Source organism: Salmo salar, chromosome 20, assembly GCF_965601325.2.
Source record: "Salmo salar chromosome 20, fSalSal1, whole genome shotgun sequence".
Classification (NCBI taxonomy): domain Eukaryota; kingdom Metazoa; phylum Chordata; class Actinopteri; order Salmoniformes; family Salmonidae; genus Salmo; species Salmo salar.
This window is the reverse complement of record NC_138310.1, coordinates 79,384,984-79,404,162: the sequence shown is the minus strand read 5'-3', so window position 1 is coordinate 79,404,162 and position 19,179 is coordinate 79,384,984. Positions and strand designations below refer to the sequence as shown.

Below are 19,179 nucleotides of genomic sequence, written 5' to 3'. Positions count from 1 at the left end.
GCTGACATGGGAGACTGTAGATAGAGGATGGAGAGAGCAGTGTGTGTAGCTTGCTGACAGGGGAGACTGTAGATAGAGGACGGAGAGAGCAGTGTGTGTAGCTTGCTGACAGGGGAGACTGTATATAGACGACGGAGAGGGCAGTGTGTGTAGCTTGCTGACAGGGGAGACTGTAGATAGACGACGGAGAGAGCAGTGTGTGTAGCTTGCTGACAGGGGAGACTGTAGATAGAGGATGGAGAGAGCAGTGTGTGTAGCTTGCTGACAGGGGAGACTGTAGATAGAGGACGGAGAGAGCAGTGTGTGTAGCTTGCTGACAGGGGAGACTGTAGATAGAGAACGGAGAGAGCAGTGTGTGTAGCTTGCTGACAGGGGAGACTGTAGATAGAGGATGGAGAGAGCAGTGTGTGTAGCTTGCTGACGGGAGACTGTAGATAGAGGACGGAGAGAGCAGTGTGTGTAGCTTGCTGACAGGGGAGACTGTAGATAGAGGACGGAGAGAGCAGTGTGTGTAGCTTGCTGACAGGGGAGACTGTAGATAGAGGACGGAGAGAGCAGTGTGTGTAGCTTGCTGACAGGGGAGACTGTAGATAGAGGACGGAGAGAGCAGTGTGTGTAGCTTGCTGACAGGGGAGACTGTAGATAGAGGATGGAGAGAGCAGTGTGTGTAGCTTGCTGACAGGGGAGACTGTAGATAGACGACGGAGAGAGCAGTGTGTGTAGCTTGCTGACAGGGGAGACTGTAGATAGAGGACGGAGAGAGCAGTGTGTGTAGCTTGCTGACAGGGGAGACTGTAGATAGACGACGGAGAGGGCAGTGTGTGTAGCTTGCTGACAGGGGAGACTGTAGACAGAGGACGGAGAGAGCAGTGTGTGTAGCTTGCTGACAGGGGAGACTGTAGATAGAGGACGGAGAGAGCAGTGTGTGTAGCTTGCTGACAGGGGAGACTGTAGATAGAGGATGGAGAGAACAGTGTGTGTAGCTTGCTGACAGGGGAGACTGTAGATAGAGGATGGAGAGAGCAGTGTGTGTAGCTTGCTGACAGGGGAGACTGTAGATAGAGGACGGAGAGAGCAGTGTGAGTAGCTTGCTGACAGGGGAGACTGTAGATAGAGGATGGAGAGAGCAGTGTGTGTAGCTTGCTGACAGGGGAGACTGTAGATAGAGGACGGAGAGAGCAGTGTGCGTAGCTTGCTGACAGGGGAGACTGTAGATAGAGGACGGAGAGAGCAGTGTGTGTAGCTTGCTGACAGGGGAGACTGTAGATAGAGGACGGAGAGAGCAGTGTGTGTAGCTTGCTGACATGGGAGACTGTAGATAGAGGACGGAGAGAGCAGTGTGTGTAGCTTGCTGACAGGGGAGACTGTAGATAGACGACGGAGAGAGCAGTGTGTGTAGCTTGCTGACAGGGGAGACTGTAGATAGAAGATGGAGAGAGCAGTGTGTGTAGCTTGCTGACAGGGGAGACTGTAGATAGAGGACGGAGAGAGCAGTGTGTGTAGCTTGCTGACGGGAGACTGTAGATAGAGGATGGAGAGAGCAGTGTGTGTAGCTTGCTGACAGGGGAGAATGTAGATAGAGGATGGAGAGAGCAGTGTGTGTAGCTTGCTGACAGGGGAGACTGTAGATAGAGGATGGAGAGAGCAGTGTGTGTAGCTTGCTGACAGGGGAGACTGTAGATAGAGGACGGAGAGAGCAGTGTGTGCAGCTTGCTGACAGGGGAGACTGCAGATAGAGGACGGAGAGAGCAGTGTGTGTAGCTTGCTGACAGGGGAGACTGTAGATAGAGGATGGAGAGAGCAGTGTGTGCAGCTTGCTGACAGGGGAGACTGTAGATAGAGGATGGAGAGAGCAGTGTGTGTAGCTTGCTGACAGAGGAGACTGTAGATAGAGGACGGAGAGAGCAGTGTGTGTAGCTTGCTGACAGGGGAGACTGTAGATAGAGGATGGAGAGAGCAGTGTGTGTAGCTTGCTGACAGGGGAGACTGTAGATAGAGGACGGAGAGAGCAGTGTGTGTAGCTTGCTGACAGGGGAGACTGTAGATAGAGGACGGAGAGAGCAGTGTGTGTAGCTTGCTGACAGGGGAGACTGTAGATAGACGACGGAGAGAGCAGTGTGTGTAGCTTGCTGACAGGGGAGACTGTAGATAGAAGATGGAGAGAGCAGTGTGTGTAGCTTGCTGACAGGGGAGACTGTAGATAGAGGACGGAGAGAGCAGTGTGTGTAGCTTGCTGACAGGGGAGACTGTAGATAGACGACGGAGAGAGCAGTGTGTGTAGCTTGCTGACAGGGGAGACTGTAGATAGAAGATGGAGAGAGCAGTGTGTGTAGCTTGCTGACAGGGGAGACTGTAGATAGAGGACGGAGAGAGCAGTGTGTGTAGCTTGCTGACGGGAGACTGTAGATAGAGGATGGAGAGAGCAGTGTGTGTAGCTTGCTGACAGGGGAGACTGTAGATAGAGGATGGAGAGAGCAGTGTGTGTAGCTTGCTGACAGGGGAGACTGTAGATAGAGGACGGAGAGAGCAGTGTGTGCAGCTTGCTGACAGGGGAGACTGTAGATAGAGGACGGAGAGAGCAGTGTGTGTAGCTTGCTGACAGGGGAGACTGTAGATAGAGGATGGAGAGAGCAGTGTGTGCAGCTTGCTGACAGGGGAGACTGTAGATAGAGGATGGAGAGAGCAGTGTGTGTAGCTTGCTGACAGAGGAGACTGTAGATAGAGGACGGAGAGAGCAGTGTGTGTAGCTTGCTGACAGGGGAGACTGTAGATAGAGGATGGAGAGAGCAGTGTGTGTAGCTTGCTGACAGGGGAGACTGTAGATAGAGAACGGAGAGAGCAGTGTGTGTAGCTTGCTGACAGGGGAGACTGTAGATAGAGGACGGAGAGAGCAGTGTGTGTAGCTTGCTGACAGGGGAGACTGTAGATAGAGGACGGAGAGAGCAGTGTGTGTAGCTTGCTGACAGGGGAGACTGTAGATAGAGGATGGAGAGAGCAGTGTGTGTAGCTTGCTGACAGGGGAGACTGTAGATAGAGGACGGAGAGAGCAGTGTGCGTAGCTTGCTGACAGGGGAGACTGTAGATAGAGGACGGAGAGAGCAGTGTGCGTAGCTTGCTGACAGGGGAGACTGTAGATAGAGGACGGAGAGAGCAGTGTGTGTAGCTTGCTGACAGGGGAGACTGTAGATAGAGGACGGAGAGAGCAGTGTGTGTAGCTTGCTGACATGGGAGACTGTAGATAGAGGATGGAGAGAGCAGTGTGTGTAGCTTGCTGACAGGGGAGACTGTAGATAGAGGACGGAGAGAGCAGTGTGTGTAGCTTGCTGACAGGGGAGACTGTATATAGACGACGGAGAGGGCAGTGTGTGTAGCTTGCTGACAGGGGAGACTGTAGATAGACGACGGAGAGAGCAGTGTGTGTAGCTTGCTGACAGGGGAGACTGTAGATAGAGGATGGAGAGAGCAGTGTGTGTAGCTTGCTGACAGGGGAGACTGTAGATAGAGGACGGAGAGAGCAGTGTGTGTAGCTTGCTGACAGGGGAGACTGTAGATAGAAGATGGAGAGAGCAGTGTGTGTAGCTTGCTGACAGGGGAGACTGTAGATAGAGGACGGAGAGAGCAGTGTGTGTAGCTTGCTGACAGGGGAGACTGTAGATAGACGACGGAGAGAGCAGTGTGTGTAGCTTGCTGACAGGGGAGACTGTAGATAGAAGATGGAGAGAGCAGTGTGTGTAGCTTGCTGACAGGGGAGACTGTAGATAGAGGACGGAGAGAGCAGTGTGTGTAGCTTGCTGACGGGAGACTGTAGATAGAGGATGGAGAGAGCAGTGTGTGTAGCTTGCTGACAGGGGAGAATGTAGATAGAGGATGGAGAGAGCAGTGTGTGTAGCTTGCTGACAGGGGAGACTGTAGATAGAGGATGGAGAGAGCAGTGTGTGTAGCTTGCTGACAGGGGAGACTGTAGATAGAGGATGGAGAGAGCAGTGTGTGTAGCTTGCTGACAGGGGAGACTGTAGATAGAGGACGGAGAGAGCAGTGTGTGTAGCTTGCTGACAGGGGAGACTGTAGATAGAGAACGGAGAGAGCAGTGTGTGTAGCTTGCTGACAGGGGAGACTGTAGATAGAGGATGGAGAGAGCAGTGTGTGTAGCTTGCTGACGGGAGACTGTAGATAGAGGACGGAGAGAGCAGTGTGTGTAGCTTGCTGACAGGGGAGACTGTAGATAGAGGACGGAGAGAGCAGTGTGTGTAGCTTGCTGACAGGGGAGACTGTAGATAGAGGACGGAGAGAGCAGTGTGTGTAGCTTGCTGACAGGGGAGACTGTAGATAGAGGACGGAGAGAGCAGTGTGTGTAGCTTGCTGACAGGGGAGACTGTAGATAGAGGACGGAGAGAGCAGTGTGTGTAGCTTGCTGACAGGGGAGACTGTAGATAGAGGACGGAGAGAGCAGTGTGTGTAGCTTGCTGACAGGGGAGACTGTAGATAGAGGACGGAGAGAGCAGTGTGTGTAGCTTGCTGACAGGGGAGACTGTAGATAGAGGACGGAGAGAGCAGTGTGTGTAGCTTGCTGACAGGGGAGACTGTAGATAGAGGATGGAGAGAGCAGTGTGTGTAGCTTGCTGACAGGGGAGACTGTAGATAGAGGACGGAGAGAGCAGTGTGTGTAGCTTGCTGACAGGGGAGACTGTAGATAGAGGACGGAGAGAGCAGTGTGTGTAGCTTGCTGACAGGGGAGACTGTAGATAGAGGACGGAGAGAGCAGTGTGTGTAGCTTGCTGACAGGGGAGACTGTAGATAGAGGACGGAGAGAGCAGTGTGTGTAGCTTGCTGACAGGGGAGACTGTAGATAGAGGATGGAGAGAGCAGTGTGTGTAGCTTGCTGACAGGGGAGACTGTAGATAGAGGACGGAGAGAGCAGTGTGTGTAGCTTGCTGACAGGGGAGACTGTAGATAGAGGACGGAGAGAGCAGTGTGTGTAGCTTGCTGACAGGGGAGACTGTAGATAGAGGACGGAGAGAGCAGTGTGTGTAGCTTGCTGACAGGGGAGACTGTAGATAGAGGACGGAGAGAGCAGTGTGTGTAGCTTGCTGACAGGGGAGACTGTAGATAGAGGACGGAGAGAGCAGTGTGTGTAGCTTGCTGACAGGGGAGACTGTAGATAGACGACGGAGAGAGCAGTGTGTGGAGCTTGCTGACAGGGGAGACTGTAGATAGAGGACGGAGAGAGCAGTGTGTGTAGCTTGCTGACAGGGGAGACTGTATATAGACGACGGAGAGGGCAGTGTGTGTAGCTTGCTGACAGGGGAGACTGTAGATAGACGACGGAGAGAGCAGTGTGTGTAGCTCGCTGACAGGGGAGACTGTAGATAGAGGATGGAGAGAGCAGTGTGTGTAGCTCTCTGACAGGGGAGACTGTAGATAGAGGACGGAGAGAGCAGTGTGTGTAGCTTGCTGACAGGGGAGACTGTAGATAGAGGATGGAGAGAGCAGTGTGTGTAGCTTGCTGACAGGGGAGACTGTAGATAGAGGACGGAGAGAGCAGTGTGTGTAGCTTGCTGACAGGGGAGACTGTAGATAGAGGACGGAGAGAGCAGTGTGTGCAGCTTGCTGACAGGGGAGACTGTAGATAGAGGACGGAGAGAGCAGTGTGTGTAGCTTGCTGACAGGGGAGACTGTAGATAGAGGATGGAGAGAGCAGTGTGTGTAGCTTGCTGACAGGGGAGACTGTAGATAGAGGATGGAGAGAGCAGTGTGTGTAGCTTGCTGACAGGGGAGACTGTAGACAGAGGACGGAGAGAGCAGTGTGTGTAGCTTGCTGACAGGGGAGACTGTAGATAGAGGATGGAGAGAGCAGTGTGTGTAGCTTGCTGACAGGGGAGACTGTATATAGACGACGGAGAGGGCAGTGTGTGTAGCTTGCTGACAGGGGAGACTGTAGATAGACGACGGAGAGAGCAGTGTGTGTAGCTCGCTGACAGGGGAGACTGTAGATAGAGGATGGAGAGAGCAGTGTGTGTAGCTCTCTGACAGGGGAGACTGTAGATAGAGGACGGAGAGAGCAGTGTGTGTAGCTTGCTGACAGGGGAGACTGTAGATAGAGGATGGAGAGAGCAGTGTGTGTAGCTTGCTGACAGGGGAGACTGTAGATAGAGGACGGAGAGAGCAGTGTGTGTAGCTTGCTGACAGGGGAGACTGTAGATAGAGGATGGAGAGAGCAGTGTGTGTAGCTTGCTGACAGGGGAGACTGTAGATAGAGGATGGAGAGAGCAGTGTGTGTAGCTTGCTGACAGGGGAGACTGTAGATAGAGGATGGAGAGAGCAGTGTGTGTAGCTTGCTGACAGGGGAGACTGTAGATAGAGGATGGAGAGAGCAGTGTGTGTAGCTTGCTGACAGGGGAGACTGTAGATAGAGGACGGAGAGAGCAGTGTGTGTAGCTTGCTGACAGGGGAGACTGTAGATAGACGACGGAGAGAGCAGTGTGTGTAGCTTGCTGACAGGGGAGACTGTAGATAGAGGATGGAGAGAGCAGTGTGTGTAGCTTGCTGACAGGGGAGACTGTAGATAGAGGACGGAGAGAGCAGTGTGTGCAGCTTGCTGACAGGGGAGACTGTAGATAGAGGACGGAGAGAGCAGTGTGTGTAGCTTGCTGACAGGGGAGACTGTAGATAGAGGATGGAGAGAGCAGTGTGTGTAGCTTGCTGACAGGGGAGACTGTAGATAGAGGATGGAGAGAGCAGTGTGTGTAGCTTGCTGACAGGGGAGACTGTAGACAGAGGACGGAGAGAGCAGTGTGTGTAGCTTGCTGACAGGGGAGACTGTAGATAGAGGATGGAGAGAGCAGTGTGTGTAGCTTGCTGACAGGGGAGACTGTATATAGACGACGGAGAGGGCAGTGTGTGTAGCTTGCTGACAGGGGAGACTGTAGATAGACGACGGAGAGAGCAGTGTGTGTAGCTCGCTGACAGGGGAGACTGTAGATAGAGGATGGAGAGAGCAGTGTGTGTAGCTCTCTGACAGGGGAGACTGTAGATAGAGGACGGAGAGAGCAGTGTGTGTAGCTTGCTGACAGGGGAGACTGTAGATAGAGGATGGAGAGAGCAGTGTGTGTAGCTTGCTGACAGGGGAGACTGTAGATAGAGGACGGAGAGAGCAGTGTGTGTAGCTTGCTGACAGGGGAGACTGTAGATAGAGGATGGAGAGAGCAGTGTGTGTAGCTTGCTGACAGGGGAGACTGTAGATAGAGGATGGAGAGAGCAGTGTGTGTAGCTTGCTGACAGGGGAGACTGTAGATAGAGGATGGAGAGAGCAGTGTGTGTAGCTTGCTGACAGGGGAGACTGTAGATAGAGGATGGAGAGAGCAGTGTGTGTAGCTTGCTGACAGGGGAGACTGTAGATAGAGGACGGAGAGAGCAGTGTGTGTAGCTTGCTGACAGGGGAGACTGTAGATAGACGACGGAGAGAGCAGTGTGTGTAGCTTGCTGACAGGGGAGACTGTAGATAGAGGATGGAGAGAGCAGTGTGTGTAGCTTGCTGACAGGGGAGACTGTAGATAGAGGATGGAGAGAGCAGTGTGTGTAGCTTGCTGACAGGGGAGACTGTAGATAGAGGATGGAGAGAGCAGTGTGTGTAGCTTGCTGACAGGGGAGACTGTAGATAGAGGATGGAGAGAGCAGTGTGTGTAGCTTGTTGACAGGGGAGACTGTAGATAGAGGATGGAGAGAGCAGTGTGTGTAGCTTGCTGACAGGGGAGACTGTAGATAGAGGACGGAGAGAGCAGTGTGTGCAGCTTGCTGACAGGGGAGACTGTAGATAGAGGACGGAGAGAGCAGTGTGTGTAGCTTGCTGACAGGGGAGACTGTAGATAGAGGATGGAGAGAGCAGTGTGTGTAGCTTGCTGACAGGGGAGACTGTAGATAGAGGATGGAGAGAGCAGTGTGTGTAGCTTGCTGACAGGGGAGACTGTAGATAGAGGACGGAGAGAGCAGTGTGTGTAGCTTGCTGACAGGGGAGACTGTAGATAGCGGATGGAGAGAACAGTGTGTGTAGCTTGCTGACAGGGGAGACTGTAGATAGAGGATGGAGAGAGCAGTGTGTGTAGCTTGCTGACAGGGGAGACTGTAGATAGAGGATGGAGAGAGCAGTGTGTGTAGCTTGTTGACAGGGGAGACTGTAGATAGAGGATGGAGAGAGCAGTGTGTGTAGCTTGCTGACAGGGGAGACTGTAGATAGAGGACGGAGAGAGCAGTGTGTGTAGCTTGCTGACAGGGGAGACTGTAGATAGAGGATGGAGAGAGCAGTGTGTGTAGCTTGCTGACAGGGGAGACTGTAGATAGAGGATGGAGAGAGCAGTGTGTGTAGCTTGCTGACAGGGGAGACTGTAGATAGAGGACGGAGAGAGCAGTGTGTGTAGCTTGCTGACAGGGGAGACTGTAGATAGAGGATGGAGAGAACAGTGTGTGTAGCTTGCTGACAGGGGAGACTGTAGATAGAGGATGGAGAGAGCAGTGTGTGTAGCTTGCTGACAGGGGAGACTGTAGATAGAGGACGGAGAGAGCAGTGTGTGTAGCTTGCTGACAGGGGAGACTGTAGATAGAGGACGGAGAGAGCAGTGTGTGCAGCTTGCTGACAGGGGAGACTGTAGATAGAGGACGGAGAGAGCAGTGTGTGTAGCTTGCTGACAGGGGAGACTGTAGATAGAGGATGGAGAGAGCAGTGTGTGTAGCTTGCTGACAGGGGAGACTGTAGATAGAGGATGGAGAGAGCAGTGTGTGTAGCTTGCTGACAGGGGAGACTGTAGATAGAGGACGGAGAGAGCAGTGTGTGTAGCTTGCTGACAGGGGAGACTGTAGATAGCGGATGGAGAGAACAGTGTGTGTAGCTTGCTGACAGGGGAGACTGTAGATAGAGGATGGAGAGAGCAGTGTGTGTAGCTTGCTGACAGGGGAGACTGTAGATAGAGGATGGAGAGAGCAGTGTGTGTAGCTTGTTGACAGGGGAGACTGTAGATAGAGGATGGAGAGAGCAGTGTGTGTAGCTTGCTGACAGGGGAGACTGTAGATAGAGGACGGAGAGAGCAGTGTGTGTAGCTTGCTGACAGGGGAGACTGTAGATAGAGGATGGAGAGAGCAGTGTGTGTAGCTTGCTGACAGGGGAGACTGTAGATAGAGGATGGAGAGAGCAGTGTGTGTAGCTTGCTGACAGGGGAGACTGTAGATAGAGGACGGAGAGAGCAGTGTGTGTAGCTTGCTGACAGGGGAGACTGTAGATAGAGGATGGAGAGAACAGTGTGTGTAGCTTGCTGACAGGGGAGACTGTAGATAGAGGATGGAGAGAGCAGTGTGTGTAGCTTGCTGACAGGGGAGACTGTAGATAGAGGACGGAGAGAGCAGTGTGTGTAGCTTGCTGACAGGGGAGACTGTAGATAGAGGATGGAGAGAGCAGTGTGTGTAGCTTGCTGACAGGGGAGAGTGTAGATAGAGGATGGAGAGAGCAGTGTGTGTAGCTTGCTGACAGGGGAGACTGTAGATAGAGGACGGAGAGAGCAGTGTGCGTAGCTTGCTGACAGGGGAGACTGTAGATAGAGGACGGAGAGAGCAGTGTGCGTAGCTTGCTGACAGGGGAGACTGTAGATAGAGGATGGAGAGAGCAGTGTGTGTAGCTTGCTGACATGGGAGACTGTAGATAGAGGATGGAGAGAGCAGTGTGTGTAGCTTGCTGACAGGGGAGACTGTAGATAGAGGACGGAGAGAGCAGTGTGTGTAGCTTGCTGACAGGGGAGACTGTAGATAGAGGACGGAGAGAGCAGTGTGTGTAGCTTGCTGACAGGGGAGACTGTAGATAGAGGACGGAGAGAGCAGTGTGTGTAGCTTGCTGACAGGGGAGACTGTAGATAGAGGACGGAGAGAGCAGTGTGTGTAGCTTGCTGACAGGGGAGACTGTAGATAGAGGACCGAGAGAGCAGTGTGTGTAGCTTGCTGACAGGGGAGACTGTAGATAGAGGACCGAGAGAGCAGTGTGTGTAGCTTGCTGACAGGGGAGACTGTAGATAGAGGACGGAGAGAGCAGTGTGTGTAGCTTGCTGACAGGGGAGACTGTAGATAGAGGACGGAGAGAGCAGTGTGTGTAGCTTGCTGACAGGGGAGACTGTAGATAGAGGACGGAGAGAGCAGTGTGTGTAGCTTGCTGACAGGGGAGACTGTAGATAGAGGACGGAGAGAGCAGTGTGTGTAGCTTGCTGACAGGGGAGACTGTAGATAGAGGACGGAGAGAGCAGTGTGTGTAGCTTGCTGACAGGGGAGACTGTAGATAGAGGATGGAGAGAGCAGTGTGTGTAGCTTGCTGACAGGGGAGAGTGTAGATAGAGGATGGAGAGAGCAGTGTGTGTAGCTTGCTGACAGGGGAGACTGTAGATAGAGGACGGAGAGAGCAGTGTGCGTAGCTTGCTGACAGGGGAGACTGTAGATAGAGGACGGAGAGAGCAGTGTGCGTAGCTTGCTGACAGGGGAGACTGTAGATAGAGGATGGAGAGAGCAGTGTGTGTAGCTTGCTGACATGGGAGACTGTAGATAGAGGATGGAGAGAGCAGTGTGTGTAGCTTGCTGACAGGGGAGACTGTAGATAGAGGACGGAGAGAGCAGTGTGTGTAGCTTGCTGACAGGGGAGACTGTAGATAGAGGACGGAGAGAGCAGTGTGTGTAGCTTGCTGACAGGGGAGACTGTAGATAGAGGACGGAGAGAGCAGTGTGTGTAGCTTGCTGACAGGGGAGACTGTAGATAGAGGACGGAGAGAGCAGTGTGTGTAGCTTGCTGACAGGGGAGACTGTAGATAGAGGACGGAGAGAGCAGTGTGTGTAGCTTGCTGACAGGGGAGACTGTAGATAGAGGATGGAGAGAGCAGTGTGTGTAGCTTGCTGACAGGGGAGACTGTAGATAGAGGATGGAGAGAGCAGTGTGTGTAGCTTGCTGACAGGGGAGACTGTAGATAGAGGATGGAGAGAGCAGTGTGTGTAGCTTGCTGACAGGGGAGACTGTAGATAGAGGATGGAGAGAGCAGTGTGTGTAGCTTGTTGACAGGGGAGACTGTAGATAGAGGATGGAGAGAGCAGTGTGTGTAGCTTGCTGACAGGGGAGACTGTAGATAGAGGACGGAGAGAGCAGTGTGTGCAGCTTGCTGACAGGGGAGACTGTAGATAGAGGACGGAGAGAGCAGTGTGTGTAGCTTGCTGACAGGGGAGACTGTAGATAGAGGATGGAGAGAGCAGTGTGTGTAGCTTGCTGACAGGGGAGACTGTAGATAGAGGATGGAGAGAGCAGTGTGTGTAGCTTGCTGACAGGGGAGACTGTAGATAGAGGACGGAGAGAGCAGTGTGTGTAGCTTGCTGACAGGGGAGACTGTAGATAGCGGATGGAGAGAACAGTGTGTGTAGCTTGCTGACAGGGGAGACTGTAGATAGAGGATGGAGAGAGCAGTGTGTGTAGCTTGCTGACAGGGGAGACTGTAGATAGAGGATGGAGAGAGCAGTGTGTGTAGCTTGTTGACAGGGGAGACTGTAGATAGAGGATGGAGAGAGCAGTGTGTGTAGCTTGCTGACAGGGGAGACTGTAGATAGAGGACGGAGAGAGCAGTGTGTGTAGCTTGCTGACAGGGGAGACTGTAGATAGAGGATGGAGAGAGCAGTGTGTGTAGCTTGCTGACAGGGGAGACTGTAGATAGAGGATGGAGAGAGCAGTGTGTGTAGCTTGCTGACAGGGGAGACTGTAGATAGAGGACGGAGAGAGCAGTGTGTGTAGCTTGCTGACAGGGGAGACTGTAGATAGAGGATGGAGAGAACAGTGTGTGTAGCTTGCTGACAGGGGAGACTGTAGATAGAGGATGGAGAGAGCAGTGTGTGTAGCTTGCTGACAGGGGAGACTGTAGATAGAGGACGGAGAGAGCAGTGTGTGTAGCTTGCTGACAGGGGAGACTGTAGATAGAGGATGGAGAGAGCAGTGTGTGTAGCTTGCTGACAGGGGAGAGTGTAGATAGAGGATGGAGAGAGCAGTGTGTGTAGCTTGCTGACAGGGGAGACTGTAGATAGAGGACGGAGAGAGCAGTGTGCGTAGCTTGCTGACAGGGGAGACTGTAGATAGAGGACGGAGAGAGCAGTGTGCGTAGCTTGCTGACAGGGGAGACTGTAGATAGAGGATGGAGAGAGCAGTGTGTGTAGCTTGCTGACATGGGAGACTGTAGATAGAGGATGGAGAGAGCAGTGTGTGTAGCTTGCTGACAGGGGAGACTGTAGATAGAGGACGGAGAGAGCAGTGTGTGTAGCTTGCTGACAGGGGAGACTGTAGATAGAGGACGGAGAGAGCAGTGTGTGTAGCTTGCTGACAGGGGAGACTGTAGATAGAGGACGGAGAGAGCAGTGTGTGTAGCTTGCTGACAGGGGAGACTGTAGATAGAGGACCGAGAGAGCAGTGTGTGTAGCTTGCTGACAGGGGAGACTGTAGATAGAGGACCGAGAGAGCAGTGTGTGTAGCTTGCTGACAGGGGAGACTGTAGATAGAGGACGGAGAGAGCAGTGTGTGTAGCTTGCTGACAGGGGAGACTGTAGATAGAGGACGGAGAGAGCAGTGTGTGTAGCTTGCTGACAGGGGAGACTGTAGATAGAGGACGGAGAGAGCAGTGTGTGTAGCTTGCTGACAGGGGAGACTGTAGATAGAGGACGGAGAGAGCAGTGTGTGTAGCTTGCTGACAGGGGAGACTGTAGATAGAGGACGGAGAGAGCAGTGTGTGTAGCTTGCTGACAGGGGAGACTGTAGATAGAGGACGGAGAGAGCAGTGTGTGTAGCTTGCTGACAGGGGAGACTGTAGATAGAGGATGGAGAGAGCAGTGTGTGTAGCTTGCTGACAGGGGAGAGTGTAGATAGAGGATGGAGAGAGCAGTGTGTGTAGCTTGCTGACAGGGGAGACTGTAGATAGAGGACGGAGAGAGCAGTGTGCGTAGCTTGCTGACAGGGGAGACTGTAGATAGAGGACGGAGAGAGCAGTGTGCGTAGCTTGCTGACAGGGGAGACTGTAGATAGAGGATGGAGAGAGCAGTGTGTGTAGCTTGCTGACATGGGAGACTGTAGATAGAGGATGGAGAGAGCAGTGTGTGTAGCTTGCTGACAGGGGAGACTGTAGATAGAGGACGGAGAGAGCAGTGTGTGTAGCTTGCTGACAGGGGAGACTGTAGATAGAGGACGGAGAGAGCAGTGTGTGTAGCTTGCTGACAGGGGAGACTGTAGATAGAGGACGGAGAGAGCAGTGTGTGTAGCTTGCTGACAGGGGAGACTGTAGATAGAGGACGGAGAGAGCAGTGTGTGTAGCTTGCTGACAGGGGAGACTGTAGATAGAGGACGGAGAGAGCAGTGTGTGTAGCTTGCTGACAGGGGAGACTGTAGATAGAGGACGGAGAGAGCAGTGTGTGTAGCTTGCTGACAGGGGAGACTGTAGATAGAGGACGGAGAGAGCAGTGTGTGTAGCTTGCTGACAGGGGAGACTGTAGATAGAGGACGGAGAGAGCAGTGTGTGTAGCTTGCTGACAGGGGAGACTGTAGATAGAGGACGGAGAGAGCAGTGTGTGTAGCTTGCTGACAGGGGAGACTGTAGATAGAGGACGGAGAGAGCAGTGTGTGTAGCTTGCTGACAGGGGAGACTGTAGATAGAGGATGTTATACAACAGGACCATTTTAGCCTCTTTTTCTGATGCGCCCACACACACACACACACACACACACACACACACACACACACACACACACACACACACACACACAGTACATAAATACCTTCTCCTTGGTGCCTGACTGGGAGCAGTCTGGCCGGGTGCGGATGGTGAAAGGGGAGGCCAGGCGCAGCAATATGGCCTGGAAGGTGGGCGGGATCCTGGGGGAGATAATCTCAAAGCAGTCCCTGAAGGAGAGGGTCCGGTGAGGCTCGATCCGTGCCTGCCTTCTCAGACCTTCCCCTAGCTGCAGCAGCTCCATGCTGGGGCCTAACACCAGGTGGAAGGGGAAGGCCCTGCAGAATGTTGCTGGACCGATACGCAGGTCAGTGGGGGAGAGGGAGAGGGGCGGGAGGGTCTGCTTGGAGGTCTCTGTTGGAAGAGTGACAGAGGAGGGAGGGATGTAGGGAGGGGAGGGTGAGGTTTCTCTGATGAGGAAGGAGAGGCAGACAGGGGCAGACGGGGAAGGGGGTGATGGAGACGCGGAAGGAGAGGGGGTCGGTGTAGGGGGGGAGTCTCCTCCTGAATGTTCTGCGTCCTCATTGGGCAACAAGGGCGCTAGGGGAGCGGCTTCCTTCACCACAACTTGGGAGTGGAAGATTCGGCGTGCGACGGCTCGGATCAGACCAGGCATAGCCAATCCCACGACAGGGGCGGGGTTAAAGCAGTGGAGGAGGAGAAGCTTTCCTCCCACCCTCTCCCTTCCTCCTCCTCCTCCTCTCTCCTCCTCGTGAGGGTCTTTGCATTGAAAGGAGGGGCTCTCTGAAGAGGCGCGGCGTCCGGTCGAGGTTCTGATGTGTTCTAAGATGGCGTCAAAGCCGTTAAAGAAGTCCTGCAGGTTCCCTCCCACCGCTCTTAGAACCCGCTCATTCTCCTCGAAACACAGACCGAAGAACTCCTCCCCGAAACGCTCCCTCAGCTCACAGAACCGCACACCTAGAACACAGCACCACCAGAACATCAGGACAACGTAAGGACAACACAACCACAACCTCAGGACAACATAAGGACAACACACCAACCTCAGGACACCGTAAGGACAACACAACCACAACCTCAGGACAACATAAGGACAACACAACCACAAACCTCAGGGCAACGTAAGAACAACACAACCACAATCTCAGGACACCGTGAGGACAACACAACAACAACCTCAGGACAACATAAGGACAACACAACAACAACCTCAGGACACCGTAAGGACAACACAACCACAACCTCAGGACAACGTAAGGGCAACACAACCACAACCTCAGGACAACGTAAGGACAACACAACAACAACCTCAGGACAACGTAAGAACAACACAACCACAATCTCAGGACACCGTGAGGACAACAACCACAACCTCAGGACAACATAAGGACAACACAACCACAACCTCAGGACAACATAAGGACAACACAACAACAACCTCAGGACACCGTAAGGACAACACAACCACAACCTCAGGACAACGTAAGGGCAACACAACCACAACCTCAGGACAACGTAAGGGCAACACAACAACAACCTCAGGACAACGTAAGAACAACACAACCACAACCTCAGGACACCGTGAGGACAACACAACCACAACCTCAGGACAACATAAGGACAACACAACAACAACCTCAGGTCACTGTAAGGACAACACAACCACAACCTCAGGACAACGTAAGGACAACACAACCACAACCTCAGGACAACATAAGGACAACACAACAACAACCTCAGGACAACATAAGGACAACACAACCACAGGACACCGTAAGGACAACACAACCACAACCTCAGGACAACGTAAGGACAACACAACAACAACCTCAGGACAACGTAAGGACAACACAACCACAACCTCAGGACACCGTAAGGACAACACAACCACAACCTCAGGACAACATAAGGACAACACAACAACAACCTCAGGACAACGTAAGGACAACACAACAACAACCTCAGGACACCGTAAGGACAACACAACCACAACCTCAGGACAACACAACAACAACCTCAGGACAACATAAGGACAACACAACAACAACCTCAGGACAACATAAGGACAACACAACCACAACCTCAGGTCACCGTAAGGACAACACAACCACAACCTCAGGACAACATAAGGACAACACAACAACAACCTCAGGACAACATAAGGACAACACAACAACAACCTCAGGACACCGTAAGGACAACACAACCACAACCTCAGGACACCGTAAGGACAACACAACCACAACCTCAGGACAACATAAGGACAACACAACCACAACATCAAAGTAAACGAACACAGCTGGAGTGCCATGGCTGGGCTGTAGGGAGTTATTTACTGTGAAGGACAAGCAGAGCAGAACACTGATCTTGAGTCAGCTTTAGAGCACATACACACACACAGCTGCTGTTTTTCTGACTGATCAGTCAACCCTGATGCATAACAAACAGAGAGAACACAACAGGCTGGACAACACACAAAAAACGACAAACCACACACACACACACACACACACACACACACACACACACACACACACACACACACACACACACACACACACACACACACACACACACACACACACACACACACACACACACACACACACAGGTGGGTTAGGTAATGAGGGTATGGTGAAGAGCATGCTGACATTTACAGGCATGTCACGGCTGAGACAGCGATGGAGAGAGGGGGGTAGAGAGAGATGGAGGGAGCGAGGTAGAGAGAGATGGAGGGAGGGAGGTAGAGAGACATGGAGAGAGGGAGGTAGAGAGAGATGGAGAGAGGGAGGTAGAGAGAGATGGAGGGAGGGAGGGAGGTAGAGAGACATGGAGAGAGGGAGGTAGAGAGAGATGGAGAGAGGGAGGTAGAGAGACATGGAGAGAGGGAGGTAGAGAGACATGAGAGAGGGAGGTAGAGAGACATGGAGAGAGGGAGGTAGAGAGACATGGAGAGAGGGAGGTAGAGAGACATGGAGAGAGGGAGGTAGAGAGACATGGAGAGAGGGAGGTAGAGAGACATGGAGAGAGGGAGGTAGAGAGACATGGAGGGAGGGAGGTAGAGAGACATGGAGAGAGGGAGGTAGAGAGACATGGAGAGAGGGAGGTAGAGAGAGATGGAGAGAGGGAGGTAGAGAGAGATGGAGGGGGGGAGGTAGAGAGACATGGAGAGAGGGAGGTAGAGAGACATGGAGAGAGGGAGGTAGAGAGACATGGAGAGAGGGAGGTAGAGAGACATGGAGAGAGGGAGGTAGAGAGACATGGAGAGAGGGAGGTAGAGAGACATGGAGAGAGGGAGGTAGAGAGACATGGAGAGAGGGAGGTAGAGAGACATGGAGAGAGGGAGGTAGAGAGACATGGAGAGAGGGAGGTAGAGAGACATGGAGAGAGGGAGGTAGAGAGACATGGAGAGAGGGAGGTAGAGAGACATGGAGAGAGGGAGGTAGAGAGACATGGAGAGAGGGAGGTAGAGAGACATGGAGAGAGGGAGGTAGAGAGAGATGGAGAGAGGGAGGTAGAGAGACATGGAGAGAGGGAGGTAGAGAGACATGGAGAGAGGGAGGTAGAGAGAGATGGAGGGAGGGAGGTAGAGAGACATGGAGAGAGGGAGGTAGAGAGACATGGAGAGAGGGAGGTAGAGAGAGATGGAGGGGGGGAGGTAGAGAGACATGGAGAGAGGGAGGTAGAGAGACATGGAGAGAGGGAGGTAGAGAGACATGGAGAGAGGGAGGTAGAGAGAGATGGAGAGAGGGAGGTAGAGAGACATGGAGAGAGGGAGGTAGAGAGACATGGAGAGAGGGAGGTAGAGAGAGATGGAGAGAGGGAGGTAGAGAGAGATGGAGAGAGGGAGGTAGAGAGAGATGGAGGGAGGGAGGTAGAGAGACATGGAGAGAGGGAGGTAGAGAGACATGGAGAGAGGGAGGTAGAGAGACATGGAGAGAGGGAGGTAGAGAGAGATGGAGAGAGGGAGGTAGAGAGAGATGGAGAGAGGGAGGTAGAGAGACATGGAGAGAGGGAGGTAGAGAGACATGGAGAGAGGGAGGTAGAGAGACATGCAGAGAGGGAGGTAGAGAGACATGGAGAGAGGGAGGTAGAGAGACATGGAGAGAGGGAGGTAGAGAGACATGGAGAGAGGGAGGTAGAGAGACATGGAGAGAGGGAGGTAGAGAGAGATGGAGAGAGGGAGGTAGAGAGACATGGAGAGAGGGAGGTAGAGAGACATGGAGAGAGGGAGGTAGAGAGAGATGGAGGGAGGGAGGTAGAGAGACATGGAGAGAGGGAGGTAGAGAGACATGGAGAGAGGGAGGTAGAGAGACATGGAGAGAGGGAGGTAGAGAGACATGGAGAGAGGGAGGTAGAGAGACATGGAGAGAGGGAGGTAGAGAGACATGGAGAGAGGGAAGTAGAGAGACATGGAGAGAGGGAGGTAGAGAGAGATGGAGAGAGGGAGGTAGAGAGACATGGAGAGAGGGAGGTAGAGAGAGATGGAGAGAGGGAGGGAGGTAGAGAGAGATGGAGAGAGGGAGGTAGAGAGACATGGAGAGAGGGAGGTAGAGAGACATGGAGAGAGGGAGGTAGAGAGACATGGAGAGAGGGAGGTAGAGAGACATGGAGAGAGGGAGGTAGAGAGACATGGAGAGAGGGAGGTAGAGAGAGATGGAGAGAGGGAGGTAGAGAGACATGGAGAGAGGGAGGTAGAGAGACATGGAGAGAGGGAGGTAGAGAGAGATGGAGAGAGGGAGGTAGAGAGACATGGAGAGAGGGAGGTAGAGAGAGATGGAGAGAGGGAGGTAGAGAGAGATGGAGAGAGGGAGGTAGAGAGAGATGGAGAGAGGGAGGTAGAGAGACATGGAGAGAGGGAGGTAGAGAGAGATGGAGGGGGGGAGGTAGAGAGACATGGAGAGAGGGAGGTAGAGAGACATGGAGAGAGGGAGGTAGAGAGAGATGGAGAGAGGGAGGTAGAGAGACATGGAGAGAGGGAGGTAGAGAGACATGGTGGGAGGGAGGTAGAGAGACATGGTGGGAGGGAGGTAGACAGACAGAAGGAGGTAGAAGTAGATGGAGGAAGGTAGAGGGAGATGGAGGGAGGGAGAGAGGTAGATGAGGGAGTGAGGTAGAGGGAGATGGAGGGAGTGAGGTAGAGGGAGGTTGGAAGGTATAGAGAGATGGAGGGTGGGAGGTAGAGAGCGATGGAGGGGGGATGTAGAGAGATGAAGGGAGGGAGGGAGATGGAGGGAGGGATGAAGAGGGAGAAAGGTAGAGCGAGGGAGGCAGAGAGAGATGGAGGGAGAAGTGTAGAGAGAGATTGAGGGGGAGGTAGAGAGAGACGGAGGGAGGGAGGAATGTAGTGCAACGAAGATAGAGAGATGGAGGGAGGGAGGTAGATTGAGATGGAGGGAGGGAGAGAGAGAGATGGAGAGAAGGAGGTAGATGGAGGGAGAGAAGTAGAGA

General features: G+C 53.1%; 1 protein-coding gene across 1 annotated transcript in view; it reads right to left on the bottom strand.

The window, feature by feature from the left end:
• LOC106591258 (guanylate cyclase soluble subunit alpha-2) overlaps positions 1–19,179 on the bottom strand; it is a 140,918-nt gene that overhangs the window by 110,605 nt on the left and 11,134 nt on the right. Inside the window, exon 4 of the mRNA XM_045703993.2 lies at positions 13,814–14,685. Within this exon, the coding sequence (XP_045559949.1) occupies positions 13,814–14,685 (872 nt within the window). The remainder of the gene's footprint in view (positions 1–13,813; positions 14,686–19,179) is intronic.